Here is a 24,963-nt window from a genome sequence, read left to right as displayed (position 1 = left end):
TTCTTCATTCACCGGCACTCATGGGTTTCATCCACTCTGGTCCTCTTAGCAACAAATTCTCCAATTTCTTCTCTCCCTTTTTGAGAAAGGGCTCAAACTATCTTCTTTAAGAGTCTCCCTCTCCTCTGTCTCTGCATTTCACCCTCCTTTTGAAGAATTCTCTGTGTTTTTGCATCTGACAGCGAAGAGATTTTTGAAAGAGATCAGGAATCTGGAACCACCAGTTCGTTCTGCAGTTCCAAGCTGTGGGGGGTTGCCATCCCTGAACTGTGTAGCACAGTAACCTGGTCGACACCATCTAGCTTTGTTTGTCATTATGGACTGGATGTTTGGGCTAGAGCTGACTGTACTTTTGGTCGTGCCGTTCTTCTGCTTTGTAATAGGACACCGACCAACCATCTTGTAAGTTAGCTTGCTACTCACCCATATGTTTATCCTTCAGGTAAACAGTTTGGGGCCAGGTTATCTGAAGGATTGTCTCCTCCCATACGTACCTGCCCGGACCTTAAGATCATCTTCAGGGATCCTTCTCCCGGAGCCAAAGGAAGTGAGGCGGGTGGCTACCAGGAAGAGGGCCTTTTCTGCTGTGGCACCCCAGTTGTGGAACAAGCTCCCTAGAGAAGTTTGCCTAGTGCCTACATTGTGCTCTTTCCGGTGCCAGCTGAAGACCTTTTTATTTTCCCAAGAATGTTAGCATTTTAGCAGTCTAGTTTTTTAGCTCTGCTGTTTTAAATTTGTTACTGTATTGTAAATCTCTGCATTGCTGCTAGGTTTTATTCACGTTGTAGTTTTATACAGTAGTTTTAAGCTTTTATATTTTATATTGTTTTTGTGCTGCACTTGTGGTTTTAATTTTTGTGAACTGCCCAGAGGGCTTCAGCTATTGGGCAGTATAGAAATGTAATGAATGCATGGACACATGCATGCACAGAGACCACGAGGAAGACCACAGCTGCACAGGTGTCATTTTTCTAAGCAGTAGAATTTTGAGGCTTATAATTTATTTATTTATTTATTGCATTTATACCCCGCCTTTTTTCCTCTTGCAAGGAACCTAAGGTGGCTTACATTATCCTCCTCCTCTCCATTTTATCCTCACAACAACTGCTGGAACCTTCTTCTTTTTTGCAACTCCTGTGTCCCTTTAATAATTGTGATTTCTGTGCTGCAAAGCTAGATGCCATTCATCCTGGTACAGTGTCATGAGAATCACATTGATTTACAGGAATGATCCAGTGGTGCCTGTGTGCTAGCACTATTGACGTTGTGCTAGCAGAAACCAATGCTTGTGCAATGTCAATAGCACTTGCTAGTGGGATAGGTTTTCCTGGAAAACCCATCAGGCTAGCAAGTGCTATTAACACTGTGTAAGCATTGGCTTCCACTAGTGCGTGGCATCACTGGATCCTTTCCAAAGACTCACTTTTCCCTGTTTCATTAACCTGACAATGGTGAATTGTGCTGATTCTGCAGTGACTCTATGCTACCAGTTGCTCATGGTCAGAATCTCAGATGATATGTCAAGCATAGATAAGGGGGGTCCACATTTATATACTGAGTCAAGTTATATCTCTTACTTGGTATTTTTCACTTGCAAATGATATTACAGTTACATAAAAACATATAACCAGAATAATGCTGCAGTATCTTCATACATTCTCCATTCTGTGTAGAAAGACTTGAATTTCAGACTTATGTCCAACTTTCACACCATGAAAAAGCAGCATGTTGTCTCAGCACAGAACTCCTCTGTATTTTGCAAAAGCCATCAAATAGGTAAAATAATCCCTTTTGTTTGACAACGATGTTTTAGGGTGCAATCTTATGGGGGTAGTGGGCCACCTCTGAACTTGGAGGCAGCCGACTATCCAATGCAGGGCAGGTGGAGTGCGGAGGGGATCCTCTCTTCCGCACCCCAGCCACCCTGCATTTGCAGCTAGACAGACGAATTCGGCTGACTAACTGGGGCGCCTCAGAGCGGGCGGGGGGGGGGGGAGGCCAAATGGCACATAGGAAGCATCGTAACTGTGCTTCCACAGTCCCTCCCCCAGGAATGCCCCCACACTGCTCTTCTGAGCACGCAGCTGGGGACGAACTGCACCTCCTACGAGGCAGCAGGGGAGGGGAGTTGGATTTCTGGGAACTGAGCTTGGAATGCTGGCTCCGAGCTTGGTTCCCAGAAACCGAAAAATCCTATGGCCATCTAGACACTGTCTAGCAGCCATAGGATTGCTCCCTTAAAGTATTTATTTTAAGCATTTCTACCCCACTTGTTGCCCAAAAAGGGCTTCCAGGGTGGCTTACAAAAATCAATAATAAGGAAGTTCCTGTTCTCAGGTTTAAATTCTAAAAGACAAAGCACAAAAGGAAAAGGGATTGGCAGGGAGGAAGGAAGGAAAAAAGCAAACAGGCACTAGTTTCTAGCTTCAAAATTCTTATAATGACCAGTTAGAATAGGAACAGTTCAAGAAGAGGAGGACCTCTCAGAAAGCCAATGGAGTGGCCCTCCTTTCCTTCTGTCTCTCTAGTCTATGCAGCCTGATGAAATGATGGAAGTAAAATAAGATGCAATAGTTGTTCATATTTCCAAGATACACTGTTGGTCATCTATTGTGCTTTATTTGACTAAAAATCCATTTAGTCTTTCTCCTAAAAGACAGGCAGTTCTTAGATTATGTGGTTTTAAATCATGAAAGAGCAAGAGAACAGAAAATTGGGGTTAGACATTTCTCCATGTTTTGTCTATAACATTGTGAAAAATATACATACCCCGATGTGTACTCCACCCTTACTCTTATTTCTCTTATTTTCTTTATCAAGACGTTGAAGAGACTGCCAACAATGAACCTTTGCGTGGCAGCTGTAATCCTCACTAATTTTTATACTATCACAATGTATTTGCCCTGGGCCTGTAGTTTTAGAGGGGCCTAGAGATCCATAATGCTCTCTGACTTTAGTCCATCACCTGCAGTTTTCCTGCTAGCAGGCCTCTTGATTGGTAAGATGAGCGAAAGGTCGATATCACCACCTCAGCACATTCCATGCTAACCGTTTACCTTATCAGGTCCTAGGAAGCGCCTGAGAAGCAAGGCTCTGTTTAGGCTATGTTTACAGATGGCTGTGCTGGGAAAGTTCTGATCATTTTCCCTCTGAACAAGTACTGTTAGTCTATGCTGGGAAAGTTGCAGATGAACACTAATTAATGCTTGCTGCTGTCATGCTGCTTCACTGCTAACATGTGTGGTATCAAACCCATTGTACCCCTTGGCTCTGTGTTCAGAGAAGCTGTCTGATCCAACCATTGGGTATGCTTGTCCACTGTAAGTACTCAATAAAATCTCCTTGTAAGCAAACCTGGATCTGGCTTATCACTATCTCAGCACCTCCAAACCTTAGCAGCCCACGGCCGGGGCATACACCCATAGGCTTATATGTGTCTCTTTCTGTTTAATAGCTGCTGTTCTTCATGGAACCTCTAACAAATATTAATGTATGTGGTCTTTTGTGGTGTCTAAATATTTGCATTCTGGTTTATCAATTGGCTTAAACTTTATTGACAGCTGGTGATCAGTGATCAAATGCTATAGCAGCCTTCCACAACCTCACACCCTTCAGCTGTGTTGGACTACAACCCTCAGCATCCCCAGCCAGCATGACCAGTTGGTTTTGCTGGCTGGGGATGTGGGAATTGTAGTCCAACACATCTGGAATGCACCAGGTTTGGGAAGGCTGTGCTGCAGATATCCTATTCAGCCAACATTTACTCAAAACTAAGAGAATTTGTTTAAATATAGGAGTTGGCAACCCGGCACAGAGGGCTGTATCAGAAATATGGAAGAAGCTAGAGTCTGCAGCGAATTTTAATACATTAAAACATGCACACCATAGTGAACATGGAGAGTTCAATCGCATATCCTCTATGTACCTACTTCTTTAGGGCAGAATACCATTAAATAAAATAACTTTACCTTTCATTGATTGTAATGGGAGAGTTAAGGACTGTGTAAATCTCTCCCACTGATCTCAGTGGGACTTAAAAGTGCTTAACTTCGGCTGAATCATGGTAACAAGTGTTGTACTTATTTTCTCACCGTATTTTCTCACCGCTGTGATTGTGGTATATAAATGCTGGTAAGCGGTAGTAGCCTTGTAGCTAATACTGGAACATTTTTTTTCAAATGGATGAATTTAGCTGATTTGATACTAGTTTTCTTGCATTAGTATTTGCATTGTATTTAGTAACATTTAGTGCATTCCTATATACATCTGTTTAGAAGTAAGCCCCTTTGGGTTCAAGGGGCTTATTCCCCCAGTAAGTGCATATTGGATGGTAGTCTTACAAAATCTATACTGAGTTTTGAAATTCTGAAAATGTAAGTATTTAGAATCTAGGTTTCTACCTGTAAAAGTATGTAGGTTTTTTAACTGGTTGGAAAATGCAAATTTTGAAAGTAAAGTGTCCAAAATGAAAGCAGTTTATTCATTTTTTCTCTACCCTACCATGTCCATGTGTACCTGTTTTAATATCCTAAACACACTGGAGAGTGTGAAACAGAAGGAAAAAATTAACATAACTCAGTGGTAACACACTTGCTTTGCATGCAGATGGTCCCAGGTTCAGTCCCCTCCATCTCGAGTTAAAAGGATTAGGTAGCAAGTGGTGAGGGAGATCTCTACCCGATAGCCACGAAGAGTCAGCATGGACTGTACTTGGCTAGGTGGACAAATAGTTTGACCTGGTATATGGTATAAGGCAGCTTCCTATGTTTCCACCTCCTGTACAGCAGTGTTCCTAGGAATGGAGATGGGTGTGCAGTCCTCAGTGCAGATCGTAAATGGCTGGCAAGTTGCTTGGAAGACAGATTTTCTGTAATTACCAATCTTCCCCAGCACATCTTACCCATCACTCACCTTCCTCAGTATCCTGTGAAAGCTTCGTCCTCATTGCATTCAATGAAGGTCTGCCCCATCACCACGTTCTTCAGACCCATTATTGAGACCACCACGTTTTACAGATTGATTATTTCATTGGTCTGGATTATATTTCTGTTTCAGTTCATCATGTGCTGAGATTTTAAAAATGAGGATTTTCAGGTACACAGTATGTAGGCATCCAAATGTGTGTAGAACTAATTCACATGGGTGTGTGATTATAATTGTTTTTACACTTGTATCTTGCCTTTCCTCCAAGGAAGTCAGAATGGCATTTATTCCTCATGCATACCTGTGAGGTAGATTAAGCTGAAAACAGAATGTTGTACTAGTTAGATCTTTGATCTGATCTAGCAAGGTGCATGTTGTATTCTCAGATTTCTTTCAATTTTTTTTTTGTATTTTTAAAGTGCATTTCTTGCACTTAAAGCAGTGAAGATAGGCTTGAAAATACCTGGTGACATTTGAGAAGGTGAGGAAAGAGGGAGCTGAGCTTCAGTGCTCAGCATAGCTATTTACTGCTGTCTGTGATTAGCAGAAATAAAGTCAGGGGTCATAACTCAGTCATAAATGGTAGAACAGGTGTTTTGCATGCAAAAGGTACCAGGTTCAGTCCCCACCATTCCTAGTTCCTAATTTTGAAAGGAAGCAGCTCAAAATGGGCAAGGATAATTTTAAAATGCATCGTTAAAATATCATTAAAAATAAAACAAGCAGCAGTTTATTTTGTTTAAGACTTGGGAGAATAACAAATTCATGTAACAGAGTGGCTCAAACTGACTGAACTTACGTTGCTCTTTCCTTTAGAGGGACTAGATGAGATGGAAACTGATCTCCTTAAGTGTGAGTTTTGTGGGAAGATGGGTTATGCGAACAAGTTCCTGCGGTCAAAGCGGTTCTGCTCTATGTCCTGTGCTAAGAGGTATTCTGCATCAGTTATAATTTCAGATATTATAAAAACTGTATGTAAGCTTCCTAGAATATAGCACAATATCTGGGATCAAAATCTTATGAACTGAATAGATCGATGGGACCCCGTAATAGGGTTCACTCTGCTTAATGTTGTGAATCATGGTTTTGCAGTTTCTGTTAATCAGTATGATTGATTAAAGTTTTTTTATCATAGATTATTATTTATTTTAAAAACTAGTTAACCACAAAAGTTACTACCTGTTAGGACAGACTAGCACCCGTGCTTGAATCAAAGAAGTAGGGAATGCAAAGAAAGTGAATCCCCATGCTTATTAGCACTTCAAAAGACAGCTAGCTGCTGGTGTTATTTTTTTATTAAATTATTTCTGAGGCACCTTTTGATCCCAAAAGGGGCCCCAAGGAATTTACAACAAGTTTAAAAAAATGTCATAACACAGCAAATTAAGAACAGCAGAAAAACATTGAAAATTACTCCAAAGCCATGCAGCACAAAGTTTAAACAAAGAAAAAGTATTGTGAAAAAGCTACAAATAGCTTAAACTCTGCTAGTATTAACAAGTTGGTGTGTCTTTAACATAATGATTGAAGAATGATGGCATAGCAGAAAATAGGACCATAGCGCTGTCATTTTCAGTCATCTTAAAAATCATTGGCTGAAATCACATACCCAAGTGGGCCAGCGCAATTGTAATGAAAAAATGAAGCTTAGCCTTTCTCTGAACAATTGCTGGAGTCCAAAGAGCTGCTTTGTCTCAGTGCAAAGGGATTGTTCTGTCTCAGTTGGAATGTTTTGCCTGTTTTCCTTTCAACAGCTAACCCCTCCCCACATGCCATATCACAGATTGCTTCTGAAATTCCACTCTGTTTCAAAAACAATTTGTAGTATGGGAGGCTACTGCTTGAAGAAAACAAATCTAAAAAATCCCTTGGGTTTACAGAACTAGTTTCACCGTTCTTTGGATCCTGGCCACTAATTGGTAGTTTTGTTTTTGTACTCACAGAATACAATAATCTTAATCCAAGATCCTCAAAAAATTACGTTCATTGAGGCCTTGCAGTTTGTACATATATGTAAATTTAATTAGTTAATTAATTGGTTAAATCAGTTAAAGCCATGACAAATAATAAAGTAAAATATCTTGAACTGTATGAGAATTCTTCAATTATGTATAGATATATGCAATTAGTTCAGAACACTTAAATAAATATTTTCATTTAAACTATTTGCTAATGAACTTTGACAAGTGTTGGTTAGAAAAATATATATATTACATTCATATGCTGCCTTTCTTCCATGATGGAGCTGAAGGCTAAATACTCTGTTTCTCTTTTCTTTTTATCATCCTCACTGAGCTTTGACATTTTCCTCCTTGAAGCAAAGTTTAAACTTTTTTTTTACTCTTAGGTACAACGTCAGTTGCAGTAAGAAATTTGGATTATATGCATCAGACAAGAGTGGTCGTTGGAGCCGGAGCCCAGATAGTCAAAGCTTTGGGCGACGTGGACGACGGCCAAGCGGCTCTGATGGACCTCCAAGGGAACACTTCCTTAGACAGGTCTGTGGAATGCTAACTGAACTCCATGGTGTCCTTTTGTAAGACTTATAAAGGAAAATGGTTATACTGTGGTTTATCTGTACTGCGTTTTCCAGCTTCCAATTACTTATCCATCTGCAGAAGAAGACTTGGCTTCTCAGGAAGACAATGTGCCAGTTGCCATGACCACTCGCCTGCGAAGGCAAAGTGAGAGGGAAAGAGAACGTGAGCTTAGGGAACTGAGAATTAGGAAAACAACAGACAACATGGATTTGTTACCAGCTGTACAATCTGACCCATCAGTATGGACTGTTGAAGATGTTTGGGCCTTCATACATTCTTTGCCTGGTATGAAACTTGAATACATTTATGTGAATTTGCTAAAAATGTTTCAGGGCAACATTGCTACCTTGAGGGGAGAGGAACGGGGAGGTCAAATGAGAGCTGGTTTTGGTTGCAAAGAAACAGGATAATGTTGACTGTTCTACCTGTTTACTTTCACATTGTGCTTGTTGAGGTCATTTACTGAACACTTTGAGATTATTGATTTATTTAACTATCTCTTATTTTGGGTATTCTCTTGGGTCTCATCTTCTTTGGGATAGTGCCTTCCGCTGGAGCATGTAGCCAAGGCCACAAACTGCTTCTCTGGGAGAGGGGCCACCATACTCCACCCCCTCCTTATATTTGCATACAAGTGGTGGGGGAGTGAAAAAGTACCAGCAAAGCGCACCAGCACCTCAGCCCCATGCACTGCAAGAACAATGCAGTGGTGGTGGATGGGAGGGCAGTGATGGGAGGTCCAGACTGCCACTCCTTGTGATCTGCCATCTGAGGAAGAGTCTTTACTGTGAATCAAAGGAGGACCAGCTCTGCCTGACAAGTCCTAAATTTGATGAATGCCATCCGAGGGACTCGGGAGAAACTAGAAAATTCCTTACCATGAGTTTTTGTTCTCTGAGCCTCGTGGAGGGCATTCCTCCACCTGTATCTGGTCCAGCAGGTATGTACTTCATCTTGAAAGGGTATGTAGCTTTTGCCAGCACCATACATGTGTGGGTGAGAGGAGACTCCTTGGGGATGCTTCCATTTCTGTCATGTTTCCTCCTTTCAGGCACAGTTTGTGTTGCATTCTGGGTACACTGAGTTCTGTTTATGTGCCTGGTTGGCGTACTGTTTTCTTCTGTTCCACGTTGGGGTTGAGGGGCCATCTGCTTTTCCAGTCTGGTCTGGGAGAGCATGGCAGCCCCTTCCCCTGGAGAAACAATTTGTGGCCCTGCCTATGTGCTCCAGGGCGAGGCACTATTCCAGAGATGATGAATGCCCTCTAGGAGTCTCAAAGAACAGAAATTCACAGTAGGGAAATTTCCATTTTTATGCCCTGCCCTTCAGCAAATTTCCAGAGTGGCTTATAAAAGTTAAAATGGCAGTAAAAAAAAAAAAAAAAACAGGCATCAAAACACCATAACTTAAAAGAGCAGTAGCAACATCATTCAGCCACAATAAAACAAATGCAAAGCAGCATAAAAGCAATTTGCAGAGGTTAAGCAGGTCATGCTAAAAAGCCTGGAAAAGTAAAAAAAAAAGTATTTGCCTGGTTCTGAATTTATATGAAGGTAGGTGACACGTGAGCCTCCCTAGGGAGAGTATTCCACAGTCTGACCACCACAACCTAGTAGGCCCTTTCCCCGTAACCACCTACCACCCCTCAGATGGAAACTGAGGTAACAGCTTCCAAAGTATGTGCTTCATTTTCAGTTTGTTCTTAAAGCTTTTTCTTTTGCTTCCAACCAGCCTAGCATCTCCATTATTAATACTGTTTTATCATTTCTCCTGCATTGGACAGTATATCATAGTGCATCACTGGAGCTGTTGTGCAGTGAGAAATAAGAGGATTATGGTACAACAGTTAACGTGGCCATCTTTCCCTATACATCTCTACCCCGGTTTCCTTTTAAACACCTGAAATATCTCAGATCTCTTTCTTATTGAACACTGCACTGCATGTGGGAGGATGAGTCTTATCCAATAGCACTTGGGATCCTGAGCAAGGGCCCAGCTTCATCCTGTATTCTTCCTTAAGAAGTCCCACATGGCACAGCCATGCAGGAGTTTCTCCTGAGCACCAGCATAGCACTGAGAGTATTGTTGTTCCTGCACAGGAAGCAGGGCAAAGTCACATCACCAGAGCCAGAGGATGCGGGGTCCTCATGTACAGACGCTGTGGCCTAAGCATCATTCCTATTCTCTGCTATCTCTGTGCAACAGCATGAGATCAAGTTGTAATCTAAGAGTTGTGTCAGATGTGACAGTTTTGTAATGGGAATAGGAAGTACAAGTTCCTTGCACTTCTTGTTCCATTGCATCTCCAGCCTATTCATGCCCCTGCCATCACACATACTGACTAGCTATGCCCCCCTGGTATCATAACTCCCAGCCCTCGGATCTTCCAACGTGCAGCAGAGGAGGCACAGACCACTTCCTTGGGTGTAGAACAATCAGTGCCTTATTTAGGGCCCTCCTGACTAGAGGACACAGCCCTGCTATCCTCCTCTGGCTTAGAGACTGAGGTCCCGGCAGAACCTCCATCTCCCCAGTCTTGCAGAAATCTCAGGCTACAAAATCAGGTGAGAACCTTTTAACAATTCAGTCATCAATTCCAGGAGGGGCAGAGTGAACCGCACTGCAGGTCTTGTCAGCTTTCATAAGACTTCCATTGGCTTTAGCTGCCTGCTGGGGCAACATCCTCCTGTTGTCTTAGTAGGGAAGAGTTCCTGGCAGCGCGGCAGACTTGGAGCTATCTTAGGTCCTACTTTCTTCATGCCTTAATCTGCCTTTCTGCCTTGATCTTGCTACTGGCTTCCCCTGCAAGCATAAAGGGACCACAAAACAGGACACTTGGTGTCCATGTATACAGCATGGATATCTGCAGAGATAGAGCCTTCATGTGTACAGGTGTATCTGTGAAGGCTTCCACACAGTCTGGTACCCCAATTGTACAGGGTTTCAGATCCAACAGAGGGCTTTGTACATAGAACTGTACACACAAAGGCACTGTCCCTGCAGACATTTGTCCTGTACACATAGCCATTAGGGGGTGGGGCTAGTCAGCATGCTTGACGTTGAGGGTGGGACTGCTCAGTGCAGTCCTGCCCCCCATGTGTTTGATGAATGTGTGAATAAAACTTGTGAACACAGCTTCTGTCTCATTTGAAATAAAATACTTGCATTTCGCTAACCCAGGAGCCAAAAATGTTCTATTTCAGAGCAGGCAGAGATGTGAAGGAACAGGACATGTGAATGAGACACTGGCACATCCTATTCCATGGACAGCATTGCTATATCTGAAGCAACACTCTGATAGTTGTACAGCAATAGAAAGGGAGTGCAGATCGATCATGGGATAAGAAACCCTTGAGAATGACTGCTCCTTCCTACAAACAGGAACGCATACAAGTATTAAAATGCAACTCAGATAAATTTGTCCCCACTGTATGCAATGGAAGTCATTAAGCCAAGCTTGAAAAAATCCCTATTTCAAGATGGTCACTGCTTATTTTTAAGGTAATATTTGTTATTTCCTTGCAGGTTGTCAAGATATTGCTGATGAATTTCGAGCCCAGGAGATTGATGGACAGGCTCTGCTCTTATTAAAAGAGGATCATCTCATGAGTGCAATGAATATTAAGCTAGGACCTGCACTGAAAATTTGTGCACGGATCAACTCCTTGAAGGAATCGTAGTGGAAAACAAAGGCTTTAAACCACAGCTTCCAACAGATGACAGACTTGTAATGTAATAAGCCAGCATCTTAATGTTTGATGTGGTTATTACTGCTGTGTTTTGCTAAGTATCTTTTTCCACATAAAGACTATTGGAGGATCATATGTAATATAATCCTCTGAACCTTCCAGTAGTTATCCAGCTTATCAGGAAGCATAAGCTGTGTTGGCAAATTGTTGTAGTCAAATGCAGGACAAGGTAGAGTCAGTGGAAAGCTCTATGAAGTGTATGTAATATGTTGTGGGTGATGCTTATTCCAAAAAGGCAATTATTTACCATACAAGATTTAAACTTTTTTTAAAAATATAGCCTTGATTACAGTTTTAAATTGTGTTTCTATACACTTTTTCCTTTGTAGAAAGCTTTTTAAGAATACAGATTAACAGAAGAGTCCACAGAGTCTGTGGAAGCATTGATTATGGTAAAATGCTATGCATTTAATTGTGCTCTTTGAGTTTCAATTAATCTTGAGCGTACAGTTTGAAGGGAACTTGCAACTGACCTCCTCTTATCTCATAACCCTACAGCTCACCCACCACTGCAGTATTTTCTTCAAGTGTGGAAGCTTTTCTGTAAACATGTGAGACATTTTGTGAATGCAGCAAACCTTCCACTATTAGAATCTTGGTCACCTGAATTCTACATGTCCTTCTTGTCAACATAAGCAAACTTATGAATGTTGTTTTTTTAAATTGGGGGTGGGGGAGATGTTCGTGATAAATGAGCTTGTACAGTAAGTCTGATGCACATAGTGGTAAAGCTGCTGAGAGCTGGAATGGCACCCTTCCGAGAAAGTACTAAAAAGCACATACATTATGTTGATTCTTTGTATGCTGCTGTGCACTGAAGAGGGCATTGTGCTGTTATCCTAGTTTTTCTTGCTGCTAGTTAACATAGACCAAAGGAGTTAATGCACACCTCCACTCACTAGCTGAATGGAAACCCATTGTCATCCATGTGCTGATGTGCAACTCCGAGTTATCAAGTGCAACTTGGGTCAGCAGATATTTCTGGATTTTGTTTTCCTTCTCTTGTCTCTCCTTATATTTGTTTCCCCCAGCAGATATTCTGCTGGATGCTGCTAGGGATATTTTTCTTCCCTCCCCATTTGGAATAAGCACTTTTTGAAATTACAGTGGGTTCGGCGCTAACATTTTCTCATGCCCTGGTGTTATTTGCAAAAGCTGTTCATCTTTCAGTGAGGATCCCTAAACCAGTGGCACCAAAGTATTAAGAATAAGTATTCAGATGTTTATTCTCTGTATCTGTTTAGTATTTTGCATCATACGCCATAAGATCCTGTAGACACCATTCAGTTAACATCTTTAAATGAAATGGGACTTGGTTCTTTGAGAACGTCTCCTGAGCAAGACCCACTGACATGAATGAGAGTTTCACAAGACCAAGGAATTTCTATTCATTGCATTGGAACTTGCACAAAAAGAAATGCCCTATAGATTATGACCACAATGCAACTGAATATGAAGGGCTTCTCTGTGTTCATTTCAGACATAATGTAGGTTTCAGTAATAATATAAATCTCTTAAGATAGATTTGTTTCTTGGAAATGATTTACTAGATGGCTAGAAAGGTTTTATGCACTATTTGTGGTATTCAACTAATGTCCCTTTGCTGATAGAAAGCATATGTCAGCAGAATGGGGGGGGGATGTTTTTCTGTGATTCTGTCTCCTTCCTGCAGCCCCCCTAAAATCTGCTTCAGAGAGTTGGGACCCTTCAGAGCAGAATTGGGGGATATGGAGGCAGGAAGGGGAATAGCTGAAAATAGCCTCCCTCCCCATTCTCCTGATGGATGCCTTCTATCAGCAAAGGGATGCTATTTTGATACCACCCCCTGTATAAATTATGACTACAATAGTAAACAATACAATTACAGTTCTATCTCTTTGCTTTGACTGGAGGCCAGAGAACCACCCCACAATGGTTTATTACTTCTTGTCCTGGTAAAAAGGGTTTTGTTTTACTTGTGCATTAACACCTTATTTGTTGATTAAGGGTGGTTTAGAATTACCAAACCACTTACACTTCCTAGTGCTGTACAGTTTTTTTTAATCTGGAATTTTGGATGCTTTCAGAAAGGTGTTTCCTGCAGATTAATTGTTAATAGATTAACTGTTGAAGGTTATCCAAAGTTCGAAGTAATCCAGTTCCTGATTCTTGAAATTTTTACACACACAATTCCTGATTCTTGAATTTTTACACACACGTCTCTCACTTGTAAATGGTGGCTCTCCTTAACTCTGTAATCTTACAGATTTAAGGAGAGCCACCATTTACAAGTGAGAGACGTGTGTGTAAAAATTCAAGAATTACAAAGTATTACATCATTCTCCAATTCCTTATTTTTGACTGTGGGTAGATTCTTCTATAGAATGCAAAATGGTCAAAGCTGCCACCAAATTTTATGAATTGGTTCTTAGCCTAACAAGTATTTGTGAGCAGCTAATTGAAAATAAAGAAGACCTGTGAAGGTAGCTTTTGCCAAAGCACAGCTGGCGGACTTTGGAATTAAGACTGTATTTTTGCCACTTTTTCAAGATGAATAAAAATTATTTGTTCAGTCCTATCTATATGGAAAGAGCTTGAGCCTGTTCAGTCTCATTCACTTCAGAGCAACATGTATTGGGCTGTAAATAATCTAAAGCAAAATATTTCAGTTTAACAGAGTTGTACAGCAGGCGGACTTTGTTTTGAAAATGTTTTTTCTTAAATTGTCTGTTCTTTAAGCATCTGGAAACTGGAGCAATTTTCCATCTCCTGTAATTACAAATGGGGCACAAATTCATACTCATAGTAGAGTGATAAACATTATATAAACTATACCAAATGCACAATTATCTTTCATTAGCTGCACAATGGATCGGCTCAAAGTTATTTCCTGAAGTGGATTATAGTATTATTCTTATATAGTATTTCAGGGTATTGCACCCCTGAAGATAAAGAGTAAGAATAGAAGCACAAATGGCTATGTCCTAGACGGAAAAATCTGTTCCAGCTTTCTTCCGCAAGAGACCAGTTTGACACGAGATATGTATAAGATTGTAATCAACTGCTCAAAGAACCAAGCATTTCTAATATTCTAGCCTGTTGGTTTGATAGGCATATTTCCTTCCCCTCTCATTTGGTAATACCCCAGAACCAAACACAGGGACAAGGCAGGTTTGTATTGTGTTAGGTCTGCTGAGTGACCTGTTGTTGTATTACCCCTGCCTCCCTTTCTGTGCCAAAGCAGCTTGGTGCAATTGCCAAGCCGCCACCACAATGGATGATTGGGGAGGGGGGGAATAACAGTAAGAGGGGAGCAGTTTCTCGCTGATGCAAAGAGAGTCTGGGTTAGCCAAAGGGCAGTGCCTGCTACCTCCAGCATAGCTGGCCTCTCCTTGGAGCAGTGAACCTAGGCTGCATAAGGGAGGGAGAGCACACCATCTCCTTCCCCCTCATCTGAAAGGCAATGCCTCCACTGTCCTTTGGCTTCACAAGCTCTTGCAGTGTGAATGCAGTGTGTATGTTCCTCCACTGGACTAGATGGTGCACTACACTAGAAACACAGCACCATCAGGTGAGAGAATAGAAGTGGCTTTGATAGCTTGATTGTATGAAGTCCAGTTCATTTACATTTGATACAAAAAAAAAAAAATACAATAGTTTACTGAGGACCAGGATTAGCCTGTCTAAGTAATTTGTACCATTTGCATGTTAGTGTTATCTAAGATCATGTGGATACAATACGTTTTTATCCATTAAGATTGTTAATTCATAAGATAGCACGTGTATGATGTGCATCTGTGTAGGGTTCAGTCGTAGAACAAGATGCTGGATTACATCAGGGGTGGGCAACTTTGGGAGGTCCACAGGCCGTTCCCCCCCCAGACCTCTCCACCAGCCACACTACGCTCCAGCAAGTGCCCCAAAATGGGTCAAAATTAAAAGAAAAAACACAAAGTAGCATACGGAGCTGCTAGAGTCCAAAGGAGCTTGCAAACAAGCGAATTTGAACCTTTGATACTCTGTAGCAGCTCTGGGTACCATTTTGTTTGCCAGCTGATAGATTGTTTTTGCCCTTCCCCAAATTTTGGGGGTGGAGGGGCTGCAGGGGTTGCATAGTGCTCACCTCTGGACCGCATGGTCTGGAGCTTCTTTCCTGCCCAACAGTTAAAGATAGCACTTCCACTGCAGATTCCTTTAGTGCTGCTCATAGCATGTAGGTGGTGCACAGAAGTAATTGCACAAGGCCGGTTAAAAGTGAACTCCAGTGTCTATGTGAGCACACTAACCAAGGAAAGCCTTTTTCTTTCGTTAGCAATGTTTGCCAAGTTTTTTTCTGGATGGGGCAGAGTTTTGTTTTGTTTTAATTTCAGGGCCAGTTTTCACTTTGCATTTTGTACTCAAGTATAGCTACCAAAGAACAAAATGTAAAACGAGAAGTCGCCCCATGTGTATTAGTGTTGCCTTTAGTGTACCCACAATCACACTGATTGTGGGTACGCTAATATGATTGATGATGACATGGTATGAGGAGGTATGACAGCCAGCTCTCTGACCCATTGGTACTCACTAAGTATATGAGAGCAATTTGCTGGCCACTTAGACAATATTGCTACTGAATTTCTCTGCTAAAACCAGTTGTTAGCATGCAGGCAATTGAATATAGCCTGGAGAGGCTTATAATGGAATGTTTTAAATTGTATCCTAGGTTAAATTCAGATAAACCTGTCTTCATTAACACTCTCTCTACCTCTTTGACACAAATACTGGTTTCGGTTCCTAGTTCACTTGCTTTAAACTATAGGAAGCAGCACTGGGGTGGGGCAAGATGGACCAAGTAATCTGGGGACTGGGCAACCTATCATTTGGACTGGCTCCAGTAATGCCTCAGATTTGCCATGGGGGCCATCAAGCATCAGCACATGGCCAGGTATGTTCACCATATGGATTTCAGGCATAGTGTGCTGAATTGCATACCTGGCACCCCAAAACTCCTTCATTTGGTAGGCCTTGGTTTCATACTAGATGGTTGTCTTTTAGGTGCCAAGCTGTAGACAGATTAGGAAAGTCAAAAGCAACCAGATATAGCAGTAGACCCTCAGTCTCCTCAGTACTGTGTGCAGTTTAATAGCTCATGATGATGTTTGACCTTTTTGAATCCATATGGGCTAAAAGCCCATGACTAAAAACAGCAATAGAGATTCAGCCATGGAAATGACTGCTTCCAAAAATGTGTAATGTAAATGCAAGTCTGGAGACAGCAAGTATATATGGCAGTGTGATCTGTAGGAAAGGAACACGTGGCTCAATATAGCAGCTGCCTAATTGTTTTCTTTATGTAGAACAAAATCAAGGGCATGAGCCAGAGTAAGTGCTTAAGTGTCACTGAAGTAATGGTATTTGAATGCCCAATTGGGTACTTGAGTTACGGTGGTTTCAGTGGGACTGAAGTGTCCCTAACTTTCTCTGGATTGTGCACAAAACAAGCATTAAGGGCCTATTCCTATCAAAAGGGAGTTCCAGGATAACACTGTACATACGAGTTTTCTTCTCCCCTGCTATGCACACCCACTGTTCCAATTGTTTATTATGTAGGCATATCCTCAAATTAAGAGCCTCGTGTGGCACAGAGTGGTAGGTGGCAGTACTGCAACCAAAACTCTCCCCATGACCTGAGTTTGATCCCAGCAGAAGCTGGGTCCCAGGTAGCTGGCTCAGGTCGACTCAGCCTTCCATCCTTCCGTGGTCGGTAAAATGAGTACCCAGCTTGCTGTGGGAAAGGTAGTCATGACTGGGGAAGGCAATGGCAAACCACCCCACTATAGTCTGCCATGAAAACGCCAGCGAAAGCGGCGTCCCTCTAGGAGTCAGCAATGACTCGGTGCTTGCACAGGAGGAACCTTTCCTTTTTCATTCTCAAATTAATTTGGTGATTCATCAGCATGATCTCCCCATCATAAATTCAGCAAGTTACGATGTTGCAGTAACTCCATGGGCTTATCATGTTGGACAGCTGAGACATCCAGGGATTCAGAGCTATTATTAGTGCCTGCTGACACAATATTGAGGGTGTAGTTATGTGAGGAATATCACATGCTTTAACAAAGAATGCCTAAAGCTTACTTGCACATGGAGAAGAGTAGCGTCAAACTGTGCTGGGACTGCCATTGTCTATGATGTTGAAAGTCCCAGAGAAGTAGCATGTCCTAAGAATGGGTTGCAGCGTTACCAGTGGGGTTTTGGCAAAGTAAGTTCTGCATGTGGTTATGCTAGACATTGCTTCACATCCCTAATTTTCTAGAACAGGATCATGGAATCAGTCTCATATTGCGGCTCCCTTGCCACATTAAAAGCTCAGTATAAGCGTGCAAGTGCCATCATCCTTCACCACCAGCATTACCATCTCTTTAAACAGAATTTTGAAGGATTTATTCTCCTAAAACGCAAACCTGACATGTTCTTCCCAGAACATGTGCATGAAAATTTCCTTTTTGTGAATTATCACAGCATTAAATCTTCCTCTAAAATGTGCTGTTTGTGTTATCACTGTTCGTTAGTGAAATCCGAGTGTATTACTGCCCTGTAAAAAGTATCAAAAGCTTTAAATTGCAGCAAATAATTATTCCAGTGAAGGCAGAAAAAAAAACAATTTGAGACTGTTGGTAATGGCTGGAGAAAGTCCTGTGTGCCTGGAACTTGTCTGTTATAGCAAATTAGAGCCTCATTTAGCACAGGTGTCCGCATTGCACTTCAGATCTAGAATAAGTCATGCCCTAGCAACTAAAATGGTACATCACAGACTTACTAAGATGCCATTTCTTGGAACAAGCCCATAAAACCGGTCTGTAAATTGTTCCTGAATGATCTTGTGTGTGCGTTTTCAGACCTTGGTTGCTAAAGTGACATTAAATCACATGTCTCCATTTCAGAAATAACAGGAAATTGTGGTTTAAAGAAACTATGATCAAAGCACCAAAGTCAGCACACGAGGGGAGGACAGGGTAACATGGGGCCCAGTGCTCGTTCCCAGCTTAATGAACTATTACTAAATTATATCTATAGTTTATTAAGCCAGGATCATTATGTAAAAACTGGCTTATAGAGAACTAGAGGTGAAAATTTAGCAAGAGTATTGGGGGTCAGTGCTGTTGAAATAAACCAAATAGATATGTTAATTATTGTTTGTATTAGGAGATACTTGGGTCTACAAGTTTGGTTAATGTCATGATCTTTTTAAATGCCTGATACTAGAGTACCTTTGTGATGTGGCTTTTCATAAATCTGTTGAGTTGGTAAATATTTTAACAAGCCCTTTTAAAGAGTGCCTAGTGATGCAGGTTGACTAAAAAAATGTCCCATAAAATGATGAAGGCTAAAACTGGTCCTGAGGCCTTAAACATTTCTAAAAAGCATATTCTCTTTGATTCTGTTCTTACCCTTTTCACTATTGATGAAACAGTAATTTTTCCGTGTTATGAGAACCAGCAAAATGGATGAAGTTGCAACAGTGGTGACAAACAATATGGTCTTAACTTTATTGTCCTGTCTATTGCACTAATTTTTGAAATCGCTATTTAAGCACATAGTATTTAACTACAATATATTTGCTTCTAAGCTAAGCATCTCCAGTATGTTCTTCAACCCTCAATTTTTGTATTTATCCAGGGTCATTTCCCCCCCTCTTCTCTTTAGTATCTATGATAAACAATAATGAGAGATGGGTTATATGAGGAATGAGCAGAGCTGTGCAAGGATGACAGACAACTGAACTTTTGAGTCGATTTGCATATAAACTAGTATAAGATTAATCTATAAAGATATCTATGTATGTCTGTGTTTGTATCATGGAATGGTACGTGGATTTTCCTGAACAAGTGGTTTTAACATATGTAGCATCAATTTGGCACTTGGATTGTTTCCAGTGAAAGTTAAAAAAACACATCATTACCCCTCTCCCAATGAAGCTGAAACATTTTTACATTTAAAAAATAAACCACACAGTGATTTAGGTAAAATTTGATCTATATGTATCCTTTTTATATAAAAAAAAGCACTTTCATATTAACATAGCATGTGGGTAAATTTTAGATTCTCATATTTGTTATGGTCTGTAGGAGTGATGTAAAATTTACTTGTCATTAATCTGTCCATTGATAATTGATTATTCAAATGAAAAATCAAAGCACCTTATACTATTGCTGCTTCAAATTGCTTGTAATTGCACCTTTTGTTATTGGCACTCTTATCTTTTTTCTTTTTTTTAGTGTTTTTATGTGGTAATATTTGCTTCCTGTGGGATTAAATATTTGACCTACAGTATCACCAACTTGGTTTATATTTCAACTTTACATTAAAATTGTGAATATATCACTTCAGAAATAAAATCTACTTCCATTTGTCCATTTTGACTAATTTCTTTTTTCATATTTGAGAGTGCAACAGCCCCTTATTATGAATTTATTTCAAATATGTGCCCAACACAGGTCCTCAAACCACATATAATAAAACTAATCAGAGTAAAAATTGAATCTAAAACAGTACAGTGGGATGGATCCAAGTAATCATACTTTGAAATCAATAGGACAAATTAGTCATGACTAATACAAGTCTCACGTATTTCAAAGGGTCTACTATAAGCATGACTAAGCCTAGATTTAACCCAATGTGGGTACAATAATCTAGAGGCATTTTAACCTTCTAGTGGGGGTGAGGGCGGGGGGGGTTGGGAAGGAACAGAAGTGTTTCCTTGTGGAAAAAATACAGGAGTGGGGCATGAATGGGATACTGCAGCTGTAATATAACTAAGGATGGTTTCACATGGGTATCTGGGAGCTCTTCTATCTTGCTGTGGTTTGGGAAGCCATTTTTTGCTACTGTGTTATGTAGAAGCAGGTTTCTAAAATAGCCACAGTATCCCCCTTCACAGATGTAGTTTTCTGCACAGCAGGAAGCACTAGAGATAGAATCAAAGCCTAAAATACATTTGCAAAAGAACTATTCCCTGCATTTTTTAACTGATGGGTGCTGATCTTTGAATTGGTCCTAGCTGCGTTTCAGTCTTGTTTAGATTTTATTTTGCCATTTTAAAGCTTGGTTTTAAATACTGACACTAAGAGCTTTCTAATAATAATGGAAGATAATAACAACAATGGAAGTTGGTGTTGCTGCATGAACCTTTGTTCATTTTAGTGGGATATGCATAAGGCTCCCACTCAAGGCCAACTGAGACGCAGAGGGTACATAGCAGCAGCGTATAGTGATACTTTTCCTCAATCTCACTTCCCACCTTTTTGCTTAATTTGTTCTATCCTTCGGATAAGTGTTTCGAGTTATTCATTTGACGCACAATCTATTTAAAACTGGGCATATATGATTTCAGTGGAACTTGTGTTTAATTGTCCTTGATTCCAATGGAGCTTGCATGCAGGGTTGCACTTTTTGTTCTTATCAGGACACTCAAGTTATTACTAACAACACAGCAAGTTTTCATTACTTTATTTTGAAACAAATACCCGTACTGGAAATCCAACTTGGAAAATAGGGCAGTATTCCACCACTCACCCACCCCAAAATTACACATTGGTGAAACATTTTTTCCCTCAAGCTATGTTTCTGCATCATTCCCTCATTTAAGTTCACAAATGTAACAACATAATGCAGCCTTCCCAACATGATTCAACATTTGTCTTCAACAGCAGCTCATTAACAGGTTACAATTTTGGTGATGGGCTTTTGGAATTTATCTGCACCTTGACGGTTAAAAGGGACAAAGCAGAATTTCCAGCTGACAAATGGATCCACATCCCAAGACTCTTCTGTCACCTCAATGTGCTGTCGCCTTGCCCAGCATGCAAGTCCAATAAGAAAGCTGTTGACAAAATAAAGCCAGGGAACATTCATCTCTATGTAGGCAGGAATCTGAGCACTGAGTAACACGATGAGCGTTTGAAGGAAAACAAATGGTGCCCAAGTGCCAATAAAGCAGATTAGAAGTCTCATCAAGAGATGCTTTGCACAGTCTCTGGGGCTGCACTCAGGCACATAAGGGAAGAAAAGAACAGTCTCTCTTTCAAAGGAAATTAGCTTAATTGACTGTACCATATCCACAACTTCTGACCAACAGAGTACAAGAAGCAGGCATATGATGAACAGTATAGCTAGTGAGATCCAGTAACTCTGGCTGCTGATGAAGAAGGGGCACTGGTATGCAGAATTGTAATGGTTTATGTCAAGCCCTATGGAGCTGCCTGGCAAATTCAGAACATTATAGAGAGCCAAAATCCATGTGAAGACAACAGCAGCTGCATACAGTGATCTCTGACACACATTAGGATATCTGGAAGTTTGGGTTATTGTAAGGTAATAATCCAAGCCAGCCCAAAAAGCAACTGGATAATGTAAGATCCCATAGGTAAAGGCTGTGATCTGAGCCAAAAGACAGATATGATACTTAGTAAACTGGACACCCAAAAGCATAAAGTTCTGAAAATAGGAGATGCAAGACATTGTTACTAGAAGCACCAAGTCAAAGAAGGCTAGCGAAATGCAGAAATAGCCCATAAAACTCTCACGGAGATTCTGTTTTCTGACTTGCAACAGAAATAGATTGAGTGAGACTTTCCCCAGCATGATGATGAGGAGAGCTGTATTAGCTTCAGAAGGCTGGAAGGTGTGGCCATACTGAAAATATAGAAAGGAACAATTTCCACAGAAAATGGCACCCATTATTATGGGGGAGGTGAGTGCTACTTTTCGACTCCAGCTCATACCTAAAAGAGAAAGACAAGGCATTGTTAGTCGTTCCTGGATTCATAGAATGTAAGGCAAGCGTCCCTAAAGAAGCAAGAGGAAAATTCCTTAGTTTCCCATACCTAACATTCTTGAGAGCCCATATTAGCTCAGGAGCTATGCTCAACTGTTATTACTGTTGTGATTCTGATACTTGTGAGTCATTTGGTTTAATTAAACAGACCGGGTTCACCTGACATGACAACCCATTGGAGATAAGGCATCAGCAAGCGAGTCACTTTGCAAGGGTGAAAGAAACCCCTGCCGCTCTTCCAGATTGCTGCCGAGCCGCTCAATCCTCTCTCACCAGTGACAGCCCCTCCAATGGCGCCCCAATGGCTTGGCGCAAATTGTGTGCAGATAACCCACTGACAGTTCAGGAAGTGGAGACCACATCAGCCCATTAGCAAGGTGACCCTTAAGTTTTGTAGTTTGGAATTTACCCTCAGGGGTCCCCCGTTCCATTCCACCACCACCCGAGTTCCCCCCCCCCCAGTCATTTTAAGGGTGATCTAGGGACCACACCATTTTTGAGGCTCCACTATTACCGCAAATGGAAGCTTCGGAAACAGGGTGGTTTCCCCTTAAAACCGCCTGCAGAAACTTGGGGACACCACCCATACCCCATCAGGGTAAGAAGATGCTGCAGGCTTCTCTGCTACTTGAATGGACAATGGAACAATTCCTTTTTTTAAGTGTTTTTATTTTCACTGGTGTAGTGCAGAATCATTCCATATTCATACGATGTCCTCCCTCCTCCATTATTTGTGCTATTAAGAGATAGTCACCTGATAAATTAATTACATTTGATTTGACTAGTTTTGTATTTAGTCAATTTCACAAACCGCACCAAAACACAAAACTGTAGAAAATCTAGGAAACAGCCAAAAAATGGATAGTTGGGGGAAATAATCTGGGGCCATGAAAGGAGGATAAAATCAATCTTTTTTAAAAATTAAAAATAGATTTCTTTTAGTTTAAATCACTTTTTTGATTATTTTGTGTTCTAAAAAATCAAAAATAAAATACTATTTTTTCTCACTTAAAAAACATAGTTACAATTAAAACTCATCATAAACATGCCAAACCTACATTTAACAGTCTCATAAAAATGAGGTTTCCTACCAATTAAACATGGGCATTCATTTCAGTTTTTCATCTCATGAAAATGTCTCTGCCCATCCTAAGTACGAGCTCCTGCTTCTTGAAAGTTCTGGGCTTTCGGTTTCTCTGGCTAAAGTCACATGTACAAAAACACAAGCTAGGTAGGATTGTTGTTCTGTGCTTCTGTGGTGGAGTTGGGCCAAGCAAGGCAGTAGAGTTAGTTAAGACAAAAAGATAATATAACAGGGTGCATAAAAATGGATGCTTAAAAAATAAAAATAAGATTTTTCCAAATTTAAATTGGATTTTTTTCTCCACAGTAACCATCAAACCTTGCTTTGACCTATCAGTTACGGACATTTCATTTTTGTTTGCTACTTTGTTTTTTTGTGAAGGCAAGCCTGGCCAAGAAAGAGTAAAGCAGAAAGGAGCAACACTGGAAAGAAAAAGGGAGGACAAAACTGTCCAGTGCGCATCTTCCTGTAGGTGGGTCTCGGAGCTGACTGTCCTGTGCCATGGCCAGCCATGCACATAGCATAGGCAGGTGTGGCAGCAGGAACTGATTAGAGAGCAAGACTAATATTGTGAATAATACTTCTTAGAAACTGGGTATAAAGAGGAAGGAGATAAGAGAGGGAAGCTGTTAAAGGAGGAAGTGAATGTAAAAGCAGTAAGAGGGCGGGAAGAACAAAGCTGGCAGTTAGGGATACAAGTTAAGTGTGATAGAAGAAATTACAGGAGATAGTTAACACGACTTTAACAGGAGGGTAATCAGTTTTCTCTACTTAGAGAAAGGGTCCCTAACTTTTTTGGGTTCTGGGCACATTTGGAGTTTTGGTAAGAGTATTATGGGTACTCATAAAATGGCTGCCATGGTGGGCATTTCCCAAAAGGCGAACTGGTGAGACTAACAGAAAAGTACAAAGCGGGGGGGGGGGGGGGCTGAGCTCCAAAATACAAAACCACTCTTTTGAACTCAAAGATTTTGAACCCAAATAAAGGGCAACAATTTGCTTTGCAATGCCAAAAAAGTATGGGGACAGTTTATCTGCTCAGCAGGCCTTTTAAAGACAAATTTGTAAACTGTTTTTATTTAACCCTTATTTTTGCAGCCATACTACAATTTATATACATTCAAAATGTTTCACTAAGCAACTTCAGCAATTGTTACTGTTATTGCCACCAATTAACAAAAAAGATAAAATAAAAGAATCAAGATTATCAAGAATAAGCTGCAACAGGATAATTTGTATCAGAGAATCAAAGAGTTGGAAAGGGCCATTTAGGCCATTCAGTCCAACCCCCTGATCAGTCCAGGAATCCAGCTTAAAACTTTCCTGACAGATGGCTGCCCAGTCTTTGCTTGAATACCTCCAGTAACGGAGAGCCCACCACCTCCCTAGGCAGTTGGTTCCATGGCCGTATTGCTCTAACAGTCAGGAAGTTTTTTCTGATATTCAACTGAAATCTGCTTTCCTGTAACTTAAGCCTGTTACTTTGTGTTCTACAGTCTTGGATGACAGAGAACAGATTGCAGTTCTCTGTGACAACCCTTTAGGTACTTGAAAAGTGCAATCATGTCCCCTCTCAACCTTCTCAAGGTTTAACATATCCAGTTCCTTTAATCTTTCCTTGTAGGACTCAATTTCTAGTCCCTTGATCATTTTTGTTCCCTTTCTCTGAACTTCGAGGTGAGGTCCGACCAGTGCAAAGTAGAGTAGAATTATCACTTCTTGTGATTTTGGAAACTACTTCTACTGATGTAACCTAAAATTGCATTTGCCTTTTTTGCAGCCACACAATTTACTCAGATTCTGCTTGCGACTGACAACTCCAGGTCCCTTTTTACATGTATTATTGCCAGGCCAGGTATCCCCATCTTA

The 24,963-nt window shown here is 40.9% G+C and overlaps 2 protein-coding genes across 9 annotated transcripts in view; one reads left to right on the top strand and one right to left on the bottom strand.

Moving 5' to 3' along the window:
• PHC3 (polyhomeotic homolog 3) overlaps nucleotides 1–14,862 on the top strand; it is a 94,117-nt gene extending 79,255 nt beyond the window's left edge. For 2 of the 5 annotated variants that reach the window (XM_084841539.1, XM_084841534.1), the window contains exons 12-15: nucleotides 5,740–5,854; nucleotides 7,271–7,421; nucleotides 7,517–7,748; nucleotides 10,989–14,862. In XM_084841539.1, coding sequence (XP_084697665.1) covers nucleotides 5,740–5,854; nucleotides 7,271–7,421; nucleotides 7,517–7,748; nucleotides 10,989–11,143 — 653 coding nt within the window. In that variant the 3' untranslated portion in view covers nucleotides 11,144–14,862. Of the gene's footprint in view, nucleotides 1–442; nucleotides 692–5,739; nucleotides 5,855–7,270; nucleotides 7,422–7,516; nucleotides 7,749–8,005; nucleotides 8,826–10,988 lie in introns of those variants that run through there. The other 3 variants (XM_084841535.1, XM_084841538.1, XM_084841540.1) reach the window with 3 other exon arrangements.
• Nucleotides 6,222–24,963, bottom strand: part of GPR160 (G protein-coupled receptor 160) — a 59,054-nt gene continuing 40,312 nt past the window's right edge. For 3 of the 4 annotated variants that reach the window (XM_084841546.1, XM_084841547.1, XM_084841548.1), the window contains one exon: nucleotides 20,669–21,957. In XM_084841546.1, the coding sequence (XP_084697672.1) occupies nucleotides 20,891–21,957 (1,067 nt within the window). In that variant the 3' untranslated portion in view covers nucleotides 20,669–20,890. Of the gene's footprint in view, nucleotides 7,595–20,668; nucleotides 21,958–24,963 lie in introns of those variants that run through there. The other variant, XR_014788788.1, reaches the window with a different exon arrangement.

The sequence above is a fragment of the Heloderma suspectum genome, chromosome 3 (assembly GCF_057233095.1).
Source record: "Heloderma suspectum isolate Gila_16-S chromosome 3, 16-S_ref, whole genome shotgun sequence".
Taxonomy (NCBI): Eukaryota; Metazoa; Chordata; class Lepidosauria; order Squamata; family Helodermatidae; genus Heloderma; species Heloderma suspectum.
The sequence above is the reverse complement of the archived record's forward strand: the minus strand, read 5'-3'. Positions and strand labels throughout refer to the sequence as shown.